Genomic DNA, 15,058 nt, shown 5'->3' with positions numbered 1-15,058 from the left:
TTTGTAGGCTCAAAGTAATCTTTTGAAGGAAGCCAAGGAGAGAATAAATATTGGAACACTGAAATTATTAACGTTTTTTAGGAAAACCATGAAATCTTCTTCCGTGTATGCCATGAAAAAAAGAAACATGCATCCATCCTTTAATTGTTCCATGACTAAATGACTTTCCCTAGGATTCTAGGCTCATCCAAAAACCTTCATGTTTTATATAATTTATGATATGATTTTATACACTTGTTCCTGATCTAAGAGTCAGAAGATATGTAACTAATAAAATCAGCATAGGAAGTCTTAGAATTATTTACCTACAAAACCAGGTATCAAACATGGCGTCCTGCAATGTTTTCCAGCTAAGAGAAGTATCTCACGGAATTTTACAGATGAGGCCCATTGAAAAAAATAAAGGAAATATTTCTACAGCAGAAGCTCATATTAACTATTAAGAAAACCACAGCAGGGGCGCCTGGTTGGCTCAGCTGGTTAAGCATCCAGCTTAGGCTCAGGTCATGATCTCGTAGTTCATGAGTTCAAGCCCCACATCAGGCTCTGTGCTGACAGCTCAGAGCCTGGAGCCTGCTTCGGATTCTGTCTCCCTCTATCTCTGCCCCTCCCTACTCGCTCTCTTTCTCTCTTGAAAATAAATAAACATTAAAAAATTAAAAAACAAACAAGCAGAAAACCATATCAGATGCCTTCTAGGCTTGACATTGGGATCCTAAACTCTTATCCCAACGCCTGGTTGTGTTGCCTACCATGGATGACTTCTGGACCATCAGCAGCAGCATGCACTCTGCTTTCCTGGAAGGGATAAGAATCTTTGAAGGATTCTCGGGCTCACCAGAGAGAAGGATATAACATTACATGTAAGCACCACATAACACCACTATATATCTGAAACAGTAGCTGTACAAAACAGAATTATTTTCACCATGTTTCCAAACTGCTCCAATGACAGTTAAAGCTAAACATGACTATGAACAAATGGAAGAGAGACTTCTGACATCCATTCTTAACTTTTATAGTAGAAATATTTATATAAAAAATCTTCATTTAAAAATATATTGCTAAATTACTCTATGAAATTTGTTATTAGCTAATAACATAATTTTATCTATGCAAACTTCTAAAAGTGACTCTGAATGGATAAATTATTTCGCACCAAAAGTTATTGTATCTCAAAGAAAATAAAATGAAGGAATTTCTACAAATATTAATCTTCAGAATTTAATGTGTATACCTGTACCATGTTATAAGACAGAGCATTGAAAAAAAACTCATTGTATTTATAAAGAAGGCTAAGGAAATATATCTTAGGTGGCAGTCAACCATATACTTATTGCTTTTATCAATCCTGGCCCTCTATCAAGAACATGCATTCTGGTTCATTTAATCAGGAATAGTTTTCTTATTTGGTACAGTTATGACAAATTTCATTCTTAACTTCTCATTAGATTTCCAAAAGACACCACATTAAAATTCAAATTATGGCAAAACTCTGTAAGTGTAGCATATGGGGAAAGTAGAGAAATACATCTCTAAACATATCGGATCTAAGAAAATCACTTCATTTTAAAATCGAAGTTTATCCTCCCCAGTTTCTCCTTTCCATTATTTTTATGTTCTATACTCATTCCTTATTCAGTCTTTACTAATTTATTTTAGATATAGCAGTATAACCAGCAGTAATGTGACCAGACTGCACTATACTTATTTCCATATATTTTCATACAAGCATTTTGGCAGTCAGTCAAATTCATTGTGTCCTTTGGAGATCTGATCATAGAGAAAACTAATGACCGAATATACACGAGTTATATATACAAACTTGAGTCCTGAGAGCAAAACATAAAGGTTAAAAGAGGGGGTAACTTCTCATTAAGGCTGAATGAAATTCAAGAAATTTAAATGAGGAGGTTCTGAAATCCCTCACTACGTTGTAGCCAATCTTAAGAAGCTAGCCTAAGAATGTCTTGTTCAACCATTCATGACCATTGGTGAGCGGGTGTTGGGCATCACAATCATGTTATATTTGAACTTCATCTTCTGCTTTAAGTTCACGGCACGTACCACTTAGATGTGTTCCTAATGATTCCCCATCTGAAAACAGTGGGGTCCTGGCAGGGGTCTGTGTGGTCAGCAGGAAAAGAGATGGTGAAAAGCTAGGGGTCGAGGCTTCCGGCAGAGAACTGAGATGGTAGGGAAGGGGGGAGTGTGGGTATTTCTGGAGCACTTGACCTGGGGTTCTGGCTGGCATTCTTGGTGGAACTGCTTTAATCCCAGGCTGAGCTACTGCTGTTATCAAAGGTGGTGGAATAACTAAAGATTTATCTTTTGGAATGCCCGGTGTATGTAAGTGTTCATCCTTTAGTTTTGCAATATCGTTAAATACTGAGGCAAGAGGTTGGAACTTGGGTTCCCAACTGAGGAGATTATCCCAGTGGTAGCTGCCTCTCACATCATGATCAGAGGTTCTCTGGGTGGAAAGCGCTGCACACCTTGCTTCCTGATCATCTGAAATAAAGACGAACTCTCTCCTGACATCAGCCAGGATGTTCTCTTTTATCTCTCTCTTCTTTAGTGTCTGGGGTAACACATTATTTTGAGCATAGGTTGTACCACAGCCTTCTTTATCTTCCTCAAATGTATGGCTGGTTTCTGCTGTTTCAGCAGTGACCACCACATCAGTTTCTCCAGACAAGCAGGAGAGCTGATCTGAGTCCCTCGGGATTCCAGAGTCTGGGACCCTGGATTCCCGATCACTCAGAGCTGAGCCAGAGTCCTTTCTGTAAGGATGCTCATTTATCCTCTGGATTTCCTTATCTTCTGCACTTTCTCCTTCCACAGAACAGTGGCCGCTGGAGTTTGAGTGCCTGTACAGATTCACAATGTCTTTCTCCATGATACTTATTAAACTCAACCACTCAGGCATGGCGTCCACAGGCACCGCCTCATTATGGCACTCATTAGCTTTCTGGAAGGGCTTGAGCATGCTGCCATCTGTGGTCCGTCTCAAATTGATATCTGAGGATGATGATGTTTTCTTTTCTTCATAATTGTGTGTTGTGTCTTTTTGTTTATGTCTTAAAATCAATACAATTAGTATGAAGATGAGTATCAGAAACACCAAAAAGGAGACTGTGACGCTGATGGAAAAGCTGCTACCTGATATTGCTGAGTGTTGTCCTTCTGAGAAAGAAGACACATTTACAAAAACAGCACAAAATGTAAACTTGGAGTCCGGTTTGGGGCTATGAGCGATTATTTTCATTTCAATGGTGTCTTGTTCACGGACTTGACTTCTTATCAGGGGAAGTGCTCTAGTCAAATAAATATCTCCATTAGTTTTATTTACTAAAAAGAAAGGAGATGGAGTTTCCAAAGAGTAAAGAATAACTCCATCAATACCAGCATCTGCATCTGATGCTTCCACTTTGCCAATCAACTGTCTTATTTTATTCTTTTCTGGAAGGTTGAAAAAATACTGATCTTGAGTAAAAATGGGTTCAAACTCATCTATCCCTTCAATATCCACCCAAACCATTAAAGAGGCTGCTGAGTCCCCTTTGTCTTTTGCCTGAACTGTGAGGCAGTATTTATTGTCATTTTCATAGTCAAGGACTTGCTTAGTGTGAATATCCCCTGTTAAAGGGTCAATGAGGAAGGGATGATGATCACGAGGCATCCCATGAGTGGTAGAACAGGGCGATAAAATAGAATAGGTCAATTCTCCATAAGGACCTGCATCAAAATCCAAAGCGTTTACGGAACATACAGTGGAGAAAACAGGGACATTTTCAGGAACAACACAATTTAAGTTTGAGAACATAAACTGAGGTGCATGGTCATTATCATCCAGGACATTGATAAACAGAACCGCAAAAGAAAAATGCTTCCTTTCTTCATCTGAAGCTTGAATAGTTAAGGTGAATTTTGTCGTTTCTTCATAATCCAGAGGTTTAATCAAATAAAGAACTCCAGTTTTTTCTTCCAAGTGAAAATGCCCCCTCTCATTTCCAGAGATGATGTGGTAGATGATTTCTGCATGTGGACCCACATCACAGTCGTTTGCAGAGACCACAGTGATGTGACTCCCTAGAGGGGTACTTTCCTTGACATGGGCATGATATTTCAGACTGCTGAATTTAGGTGGATTATCATTGACATCAAGTACTTCTATTGATACAATGGCCGTAGAGCTCAATGGAGGACAGCCATGGTCAGATGCCACAATGACAAGGTTATGACTGGCAGCTACTTCTCTGTCCAGGCTACGAAGCAACACCAGGTAACCAGCTTGCTTATAAGGATCTTCTGAATGAATGAAACTAGTTTCTACATGGAAATTATTCTGTGAATTACCACTGATGATCGAATAATCAACGTATGTGTTTTCACGGGTCCAGTCACGGTCCATGGTTGAAAATGTGAGAAGCGTGCCTCCAATTTGAGCATCTTCACTCAAGCTAAGATTATAATATTCTACTGCAAACTCAGGGGCATAATTGTTCGTATCTTGTATTTCTATTTCTACTAAGGTAAGAGCGCTCAGGTCAGGAATGCCACCATCACTGGCTTCAACGAGAAACTGAATTGTTGATATTTTATCCAGAGGTAATACAGGATTGATAGTAAATATTGTGCCTGAAAAATAAGACATAGCATTTCAATGCTGTGAAATTAAATTTTCATGATCCACTTGTCAGCAAATATTTATCAAATATTTACTAATGTGTTGTTTTTACTTGCTAAGTTTTGTTATTTAAGTTACAACCAAGAGTAACTCCAAAGAGAAATTTTAAATTATTGTATTTAGACTTTTGTAACACTTGAGATCCAGAAGTAATACTCCTGGAAGTCACTCTATTAAATATATGTGCTGTTTGAAGATGACTTTGCTACAAATGTCTCTTAATTTTATTTTTGTAAAATAAACTGTTCCATTACTATTTCTTAAGAAAATGTATTCTTATTTGAAAAGCATATACTCCATTCTACTACCCATAGACACATGCATAGATATTCTAGAATCAAGCTATTTATTCTGGAAATACTGGGCGACGTTCAGTCTAGTCAAATGAAGGTAATATATATGATAATGCAGATTTTCAACTATTGCTTAATTATAAAGGTGTCTTTCCTAAACCCTTTTTGTTAATTTGGTAAGTGGTTTTTCCTCTTATTGATGAAATATATTTAACAAATTTTGTTGTTTTTAATATAGAAATATGTAATTAGGGTCCCACCATGAACTAACTTGATCTGATAACATTTAATGTTTTAAAAACCTCCTAATCAATGTTGTAATTGCAAAGTATTGATAACACATGTCAAGGAAGAATGTTGCCAGCATGGAGTGCTCAGAGGGACCACCTTATACACTGTGATGGGCTGTGGCCAGGACAGCAGCTGATGTCACCTGAGCACTGTGCATCCCCCAAAAAAGAGAGAGAAGAAAAGATCTTAGAGCCAAATATCTGACATGTTTACATCCATACAGCAGCATTCACCCACAGCCTGCATGGCAACATGACCTACTTGTTGCAACCCTCCATGGGCTGCATACTGGTCTTTGGTGATTAAATTCTTCTTTAGGGCAATCCTGAGGTTAATTGTTTATTGAGATATAGTTAACATATGCCATCATGTTATTTTCAGATGTAAAACTAAGGATTCTATACCTGTATATATTGCAAAGTGATCCCCACAATAAGTCTAGTTACTATCTGTCATCCTCAGGTTAATTTTTTATTATTAAAAAAATGTTTTTAGTGCTTATTCATTTTTGAGAGACAGAGAGACACAGAGCATGAGTGGGGTGAGGGGCAGAGAGACAGGGAGACACAGAATCGGAAGCAGGCTCCAGGCTCTGAGCTGTTAGCACAGAGCCCGACGCAGGGCTTGAACTCAGAAACTGCGAGATCGTGACCTGAGCTGAAGTTGGACACTTAACCGACTGAGTCACCCAGGTACCCCCTGAGGTTAGTTTTTAAATCAGCACTCACTTATGAAATAATGCAATGGTGGGTAGAGATGGGGAACACATAGTGTGACATGTCCCAGGACCTGTTCTTTTCTGGAGTGTGCTCTGCTAGGGACCTTGTTTTCCTAATGATAATATCATATCAAATTTAGTTTTTAATTTCTACTCATTGCTATGTTTCCTCTATACAATTCTTAACCGTTCTAATCTGAAATCACTTGCCTCAATGCATTTCATGACCACAAGTGACTTGCTCTCTGATAAAAAGACAAAGAGCCTTGGAAGGCATCAAATAAACCAGAAAAAATACCACAATAATTTTTCTCAGTAGAGATGCGCAAATCATTTCCCTTTTTCAATTTTTTGTCCTTATTGAATGTATTATGCTATTACTGAACTTTTTGTACTTGGCTTGGAAAAAAAGCTTCCACACTCTTGTAACACGAAGTCCTCAGTACTAAATGAATCCCTTCGACTGCATTCTGTTGCTTGTTGAGGCCTGGGATAATTACCCAAACTGTCCTTAGTTGGACTGATCAACTGGGTGTTTACTACATTGGGGTCTCTGAAATCCTGCACATTTGCCAGCATGTAATCAATTCCTTTTGCCTTCCAGCCATTGAGATGTTGGAGAAGAGAAATAACACCAGGGTTTGCTACCACAGCATTTGATGTGCAGAGAAATAAGAAGGGTGGCATCTATAATACCGGGGGGGGGGGGGGGTGTGAGGTGGAAGCGTTTTAGGAGCATTTGGAAAAGATTACTGCAGCCTTCCACCCTGTAACTCGAACCTACGAACACTAAAGCCACTATGAATAACTCACCATTCATTGGATCAATTGAAAATTCCTTTGACGAAGAAAGGATCCTGTAAGAAATGTTCTCATTGCTTTCTATGTCTGTGGCTCCCACAGTCAGCACCGAGTACCCTACAGGCACCGATTCGGGAACAGTGGCCTGAAGGAAAAAAGACAGAAATGAGCCCTGTGCTTCCAGGCAGAGATATTTTCAGGAACAAGGCCAGAAAGTAAAAATCACTGTATTCATTTTGCTTATGGAAAATACACACATTAATTTATAGAGTTGACATATTAAGAACATTATTTTGTAGACCTAGAATTCAGAAAAACAAAATGAAAAAAAGTTTTCATTTACTTTTGAGTTTTATTATGACAAAAATTCCATCTAAATTATTTCTGCATGGTAGAGGATAGTTAGCAAATTCACTATTATAGTATTACATTATGTACATTGTATAATTTAGCAAGCCTTCACAGAAAATCATTACTTAGGTTAGTTTCCTTTCTGTGTTTATGCTTCAACCATGCATTTGCTACATTCAGAAGTCCTGACGCCCATTTCCAAGTATTTAGCTGAATGCTATTATTGTCCTTAGTTCTATAAACATACACTGAGCTCTGCAGCAAATCAAATTTCCACTTTACAGTTTTGTTCATGACTTATCTCTGCAAAATGTTCATCACTATATTCCAAAACTATCTCTAGGAAAGAAAGGGTTTTCCCAAGTTAACTGCTGAGAATCTAAACCGCCTTATTGTCTGGTAGCTTTACAAATATTAGGTCAGTTCTGATTGTTATGGCCAACTGGACTCCAATCTCTACAAATGAAAACAGTGGCAATATACATACATAAGAAACTGAATTGAATGAGCTACTTAATTCCATATGTAGTTACCATAGCCTCCATGATATTGAATATAAAACCCTCAGCATCAAGTAAGGCTCTAAACACCATGAATACCGTCTGCCTATATCCGTTTATCAACAATGGTAGGCTTACATTAGTCCCCATTCTTTCCAGTCTGGCTGTGGTTTCAGCATATCTTTGAGCTCTTTACCTGGTAAGAATCTTGAGAAAATACTGGTGGATTATCGTTGACATCCAACACACGGACCATGAGTGTTCCCTCTGTGTGATGCACAGTATCAGAAATTTGGATGAGCAGCTCATATTCAGTAGCTTCTTCAAAATCCAATGTTTTCACTAGCATCACCGCTCCAGTGTTCCGATCAATGGCAAACTTGGTTCCAGGATTACTCTCTTTGGCGAAATTGAAGATGAAAGCTGGATTCAAATCCACATCATGAACGGATATCTGAGTCACAATCACACCAGGCAAAGAATCTGGAATAGTCATGACCAATGTCAGCCTCCATTAAAATGCATCCTTTGAAATACTTTTCTTTAATAGTTCAATCCAAACATTTTTTTTTTTCCAAACATTTTAACTTTAAGTCCAACATGAGTTGCTGTTTCTTGGCATGATTTCTCATACGAAGCTCATTATGAGCCGAACAAAAACTCTGAAGAATTTATGAGCCCAATAAAGTGAAAATTTACCACTGAGTAGGGAATTGAGGAGGTAGAGCATATTCGATTCTTATATTGCATTTTTTGTCGTATGCGTGCAACACAATTCCAGGACCAAGAAACATTCTCAGCCACTTATTTGTATACATAGTTTCTGTATTAAAATCATATAAACATAGGGGATATGGGTGGGAAGAAGGTTATTACTCAAAACATTAATACAAAGCATACAGTTTTGAAAAGTAAGCAAGATTTAAGTGAACATATTTGTATACGAAAGTTAGAAATATAGTTCCTTGTATTTATTTTGTAAAATTATTTCCTTTGGGGTGGCACATACACTGCTTCCTTCTCTTAAAATCTGACTCCCCAAATTATCCAGACTGTTGAAAGACAAAGTATACATTGTGCTAGTGATAAAAGCAAATCTCTAATATCTTCACCAAAACAAAAATCACAAAAGAGCTGGCATGCTAAGTGCCTAACACACTATATGTTCTTTAGTCTAAACTGTCACAAAAGGGACCTCATTTTTTAAAAATATTTACTTATTTTTGGGAAAGCACAAGTGGAGGAGGCACAGAGAGAGAGGGGTTCAGAGGATCTGAAGTGGGCTCTGTGCTGACAGCAGTAAACTCACTAACTGCGAGATCATGACCTGACCAAAGTCAGACGCTCAACTGACTGAGCCACCCATGTGCCAAGGGACCTCATTTTTAAGCTTACAAGTATGGTGCAGGTAGAAAGAAGAGGGCAACATACTCAGAACAGTTCTCCTGTCTATGAGACTCATTGTAATTTTCATACTTTAGGCTTGAACATTCTGGTTGTGCATCAACCATCCCTTACCCTATTCAGTACATTTTGATTTATGCCATCTGTTCTTGTGATGTATTTACAATGGGTACATTGCTGCATTTTGATGCTAATGCATGTGCTTAAGAATAGGACCTTCGGTAAAAGCAAATGAAAATATATCAAATGGATGAGAGGCAGAACTGGAAAACTTTTTATTTGTAGAACACTTTAGAGTATTTTTAGGTATCTCCACACATCTACAAACAGATCCCTCTGTGCGCAGTAATTTGTCTGGAAAGTGAGCATACTAAAAGGTTTGAAACATCTTAGGAGTGAGTTGGGTATTAAGAGTAAAAGGACAGTGACAAGAGAGGGGTGAGCACTTTTTGTAATTTCAATGATAAAAGAGTTGGGTTGGATTTACCAGTACAGCCCTTGACCATGGACAAATTTGGGACTGCAGACTACAGAGTCATATAACCCAGAGACCCAAACAATTAAGATTAATTAGCACATCATATAAAATTTAATAGTTTCTCCCTCCATCATGAATGTGGGTAAAGTCTTTCTGTAAATGCTTAAGTTTAGTTTACACTAGAGGGAAACAATGGCTTTGTGTGGTGAGTACCCCTTCACTTACTACTTGCCATAAATATACTGCAAAGACTGACAAAATTATTTAAGGACATCGCTGCTTCTCAGGGGATCATCACAGTCGGCTAAGTAGGCTTCTCCATAGAGGAGATTTCATTTTTGAGAACTATCGGCACACAAAAAAGAAGCTGTGTGGAATGACACTTTGAGCCTTGCTAATTGGCCTCCTGATGACTTAAATGCAAATCCCAGCTTTGACATATCAACTACATTTGATATTTGAACTTTTGACCATCCATTTTCTGTTCTGTAAAATGAAGACAGAAGCAGTCTGTGTTGCATGGCTGTTGAGGATTAGTACTTATCTTTGATATAATGCCTGGCTGAGAAAATGGTAGATGATATTACACAAGTTAAAACCATGATTCCAAACTGCCACACTTACTTTCTGCAATTTCCACTGCTCCAGAGGGGAGAAAAGCCGGGGCATTGTCATTTGTATCGGTCACCTGTATCTTGATCACACTTGTACCAGAAAGGCTGGGCATCCCCTTATCTGTGGCTTGCACAATCAAGCTGGTTTGGAAAAGAATCAAGGAATGTAATCCGTTATCCAGAGAATGAGAAAAATAACAAATATCAAATATCCAGCTGACAACTTAAAAATGAGCTGACTAGCTACTTTTATAATTCTCCGCCTGCCTTTTTCTAAATGGTATCATTTAAGAAATTTATTTCATAAGAATGGTACCCTGAAATTTATTTACTTATTTTGGTTTTTTTAATGTTTATTTATTTTTGAAAGAGAAAGAGAGACAGAGTGTGTGTGGGGTAGGGGCAGAGAGAGAGAGGGAGACACAGAATCTGAAGCAGGTTCCAGGCTCCGAGCTGTCAGCACAGAGCCCAATGTGGGGCTCAAACCCATGAACTGTGAAATCACGACCTGAGCCGAAGTCAGATGCTTAACCGATTGAGCCACCCAGGCACCCCTGAAATTTATTTATTTTTGATGCATTTAGAAATAAAATCCAGCAAGCCACCAGGGGTCATGTGGCATTTAAAACAAAGGAACCATTTCTGGAGACAGACCGTAGAATTCAGTCCTTTCCTACCAAGAACAACCTAAAAAGTAAGAACACCAACACCTGTTCTTTGGATAAGTAGACTGCCTCCACCTTATCATGAATGGCCTGGATATTACTACATATTTCCACTTTACTGTACCAACAAAAGACAGAGCCACTAAGTGAGTGTTTTGTATTGATATGTTTTTAGATCCAAATTCCAAATCAATAGAAACTATAGAACTGAGAGAGGACACTGCATGATTAACACATTTACAAAAATGGATGATTGGTCAGAATTATGGAGTCAGGTGAAAAATTTCATGATTGACAAGAATTTACATGTAGTGATTTCATCACTCTTGGATGACAGTACAACTGTCTCCAGAAACTAAATTAGAAACCTTATTAGTGTCTTCAACGTCTCCATTTCTATTACCACCTTTCCAACACCCAACTAATTATGAATCTTATGGATTTTACCTCCTGAATAGCACTTGGATCAGTGTCCCCAACCATTGCACTCTTGCCTTCAGAAGCTCTGGTAGGCTGATCAAACATCCTGCTTTGCCCAGGACTGAAGGGTTTCCTGAGACATGGGACTTTCAGGGTTTTTTTTTTAAAAACCAGGAGAGTCCTGGGCAAACCAGAACAAGTTGATCTCTGTAGCCTCATTCCCTCATAATCTTTACCTGGAACGTTCTATCTTCACTATATCCTTTCTCAACTGGATGACTTGTTTGTTCACCAAAATCCCTACTGAAAGTCTCATCTGCTCCTCTTGATCTCCCCCACTGCAACTCAACTGCTCCATTTAAAAACCTGAATTGAAAAGCTGACCTCTCTATAAAAAACGTTTCCTTGGCTCTCCATGTCTACGAGGTAATCCAGGCCTCAAGCACGTACACACGACCTCCTATGACTTGGCTTCTGCCTGGAATCCCTATCCTCATCCTACCCTCTTGATCTTCTGAAGTTCACATCTCTCTGAGAAGCTTTCACTGACCTCTGGTCTGATTTGGATGCTCCTTTCTCTATCCCACAGCCCCCTGTACATTCCTCTGACACAGCGACTGTCACCCTTTGTTCTTAATGATTTATTATCTGTCCCTCCCGTAAGTTTCTTGAAGACAAGTAAGCTATCTTATTCGATTTTTAAAACTATACGTTGAGTGCTGGTTTCTCAAGATTGTCTAAGATTGTGAATGTATCGTATGACAGAGCCAGGATTCAAGCCCAGATCCTGGTTGACTAGAAAGCCTGTGCTCTACCATGTGAGCTCCACTACATATTTTCAACTTGCCTGTCTTACTTTCTGTGTATATATCATGCCCTAATATATAATCGTTAGCTTTTCACTCCGCTCTAAACACTATGAATTCCAGGAGGGTAGCCGAGTAATGAGCTAAGCTGTCGATCAGAAGACAATCTTTAGTTTCGAGTGGTATTAGTCTTAGCCAGCGGTTGATGCTACCCTTTAAGAAACTGAGTCTTCGAGGTTGACACATTTCTACTTTCTTTTCCCTTAGCTTATCTGTTAAATGTTCTACCTTTCCAACCTAACATTTAAAAACGGTGTAACCGAAACATCAACTCTTTCTTGGTTTAAATCCCATTTAATGGCAAATAACCACTGGAACTACTGTTTGTGAAGCATGGGGCCTGCCTTCTACACTATCAGAGCTGGGACATCAGTAAAACAACGACTTGAATTTCACACTTCTGGAGCTGCAGAATCATTCCACGTGGAAAGTTTAGTTTTGTGAGCATGGACGTAAGTCAGGTACATATGGAACGATTTTACTAAAAATAAACAAATCATAATGTTCTCTGCCTCTGCTGTCTGCCCCTCCCCAATGTCACGCTAAAAGCTCAGCCAAGACATCAAAGTTATGACTCTGTCAATTCCACGATAGCTGTAACCACCCTTATTTTTATGTTACAGTTTCAGGGGTTCTATATAATGCCTGTGTCAACTTAAATGAGAATCTTTGATATGGTAGAAAGTACACCATTCAGTTTCAAAATAAAAGGATGAGTAAAAAGTTCCTCAGTGGCTTGAAGGACAGATGAAAAATTATGAAGGCAGATCCACCGAGATTGTACACATAACTTCTGAGAGACCTCAAGGTTTCTATGATGGCTCCTTGGCAGTCTTTGTAAAACTATCGGTTGTAGCAAGTCCAACTGGCTCCAGGTTTCAGAACTGCTGCCCTGATTAGCACATCAGCAGAGATTATAAATGAAACAGAACAGATTTAGGACCAGCCTCTTCTAATTCAGAGCATATTTCTCTTAATCTATCAACCACAGGAAGCTTCTTTTATCATGTTAAATGTTAGACGGGACCTTGACCAGGCGGTATCCTTTCTGATTCCCATAATGAATACTGAAGGTGGTAGATGATTTTTCAAAACTCCCTCTCAACAGTATCTTAAATGTCTACCAAGAATTCCATGTTCTTCTGAAACTCTAAGAAAAACAAAATCTTATCAGCCAACATCAGAAACACCTGTGAAAAGAGCTATGACTTCTAGTTATATCTACACAGGTGTTATCTCTTCTTCCTCCTGAGATTCTATGAAAATGATAGCAGAAGGACTTAAAGTATATGTCCATGAGATTAAAAGAAAATGGGAGAAGATATTGGTGGGTACAGGTGGTGAGAAGTTTCAACAAGTTTCTGGAAAATGCAAGCAGATTTGGGAGTGGTTACAATAGGTGGGTAAAAGGAAACCACAGATTAAAATATATTTGGAAGAAGATAAGGAGGAGTGGGGAACAGACTCGCCCCCAAGTAACCAATGAGAGGCATAAGACACGATAAAGGGTACAGTGAGACACTGAGCTAAAAATAGCTTGCAGATTATTTTAAATTCAACATAAAGAACCTAAAGAATCAAATCCCCTTGCCCACTGTTCTTCACTCTCAGGCAAAAGAAGGCCTGATTTTCATACTCAGTAAGTAATACTGAGGGACTGTCCTTGTAGAAATGAAAGCCCCTCCCAAAGAAAAAGGAACTCTCTAGATTATGTCATTCTGCAAAGTAGTCAACTTCCTCTCTAGTTTATCTGAAAGTGAAGTGTGCTGATCAGTAAGCTCTGGCGGCCCACTCACAGATTCTAATGACTTTGCCATTGCCTCACTCAGAACCATGCATGGTTAGTTACTTACAGCAAGTCTTCAGTATGAAAAGAGAGTGCAAAACAGACAAGGAGAAGAAATAAACCCAAAGGAAACAGATATCTTGAAAGGACAAAAGAAAATATGAAAACAATTCTAATTAATGTCCTTGAAGAGATAGCTGAAGATAATGCATGTATGAAACAAGAACAAAATGCTATGGAAAAGCAGAAGGATCAAGAAAGAGCTTTTGGGATTGAGGTAAGATGGTGGGCTCGCCGTGAGCGGCTGTCAGGGATGAAAATAGGTGTGCCGACAAGCAGATTTTAAAAGCAGTTACTCTTCAGATCATCTTCTTTCATACCACCTGATAAGCAGCTTGATTCACCATGGCATTAGCAGCCATAAAATGGGTGATATCAAAACAGAACTATCTGGAAACACTTATTTCCAATTCAAAACGGAGCTTTATATTGTGTTTGTCATAAATCTACATAGTGCCCTCTTCCAGATAACTATAATTGCAAAGTAGAGCTTGCTTTGACATATGGCAGGACGACAGTGTGCTACCACCTTGTGTGGATATTCCATATGATCATACAAAAGTATCACAGACATCACAGGAAACTGGATCCTCCAAAAGACAGATGATATTGAGGTTTTCAGGAATCAAAAAGATGTTGTCTTGTATCTCATTTAACATTTGAGAAAATGCAATTGAGTATATTCACTGTTAGAGCAAAACAATAATAAGATTTTGTTTACATATTAAAAAAATAGATTTTGGAAATAAGAAATATAATACATATACATAATATCTCCTTAAACTCCTTAAAGCAAGGAATAGTTTTTAGCTGATTCTAATCCAAACACATTTTGAATCCTTCTTCTTTACATAATCCAACCTCTCCCTGTGGTTTCTAGGAACGATCTTTTCCAGGTTCTGTTCCTTTTATTCCCTGAATCTATTCTGTTGGCTATTTGTCTGCCTCATCCTCAAGTAGTGATAATCCCCCAAATTCTCATTGCCTGGATGAATCTGAAATCTCAATCTTGGATGAAGACCTCTTTCCGGAGCTCCAGATCAGTATTTTAATTGCCTTAGGAGTGTCTTTACTTTTGATCTTGTACTAGTCCTTCAAACTCAAAATGCCCTGAAAAATAT

General features: G+C 38.5%; 1 protein-coding gene and 1 long non-coding RNA gene across 3 annotated transcripts in view; one reads left to right on the top strand and one right to left on the bottom strand.

Annotated features, from left to right (window-relative positions):
* The window catches only part of LOC131506960 (uncharacterized), a 389,539-nt gene extending 384,580 nt beyond the window's left edge, over positions 1 to 4,959 (top strand). For both annotated transcript variants that reach the window (XR_009259245.1, XR_009259244.1), the window contains exon 5: positions 3,101 to 4,959. This is a non-coding gene — a long non-coding RNA (uncharacterized LOC131506960). The remainder of the gene's footprint in view (positions 1 to 3,100) is intronic.
* DCHS2 (dachsous cadherin-related 2) overlaps positions 16 to 15,058 on the bottom strand; it is a 245,584-nt gene continuing 230,541 nt past the window's right edge. The window contains exons 17-20 of the mRNA XM_058721111.1: positions 10,151 to 10,281; positions 7,841 to 8,127; positions 6,806 to 6,938; positions 16 to 4,641 (exon numbers count right to left, since the gene is read on the bottom strand). Coding sequence (XP_058577094.1) covers positions 2,024 to 4,641; positions 6,806 to 6,938; positions 7,841 to 8,127; positions 10,151 to 10,281 — 3,169 coding nt within the window. The 3' untranslated portion in view covers positions 16 to 2,023. The remainder of the gene's footprint in view (positions 4,642 to 6,805; positions 6,939 to 7,840; positions 8,128 to 10,150; positions 10,282 to 15,058) is intronic.

The sequence above is a fragment of the Neofelis nebulosa genome, chromosome 3 (assembly GCF_028018385.1).
Source record: "Neofelis nebulosa isolate mNeoNeb1 chromosome 3, mNeoNeb1.pri, whole genome shotgun sequence".
NCBI lineage: Eukaryota > Metazoa > Chordata > Mammalia > Carnivora > Felidae > Neofelis > Neofelis nebulosa.
This window is presented reverse-complemented; position numbering and strand designations above follow the sequence as displayed.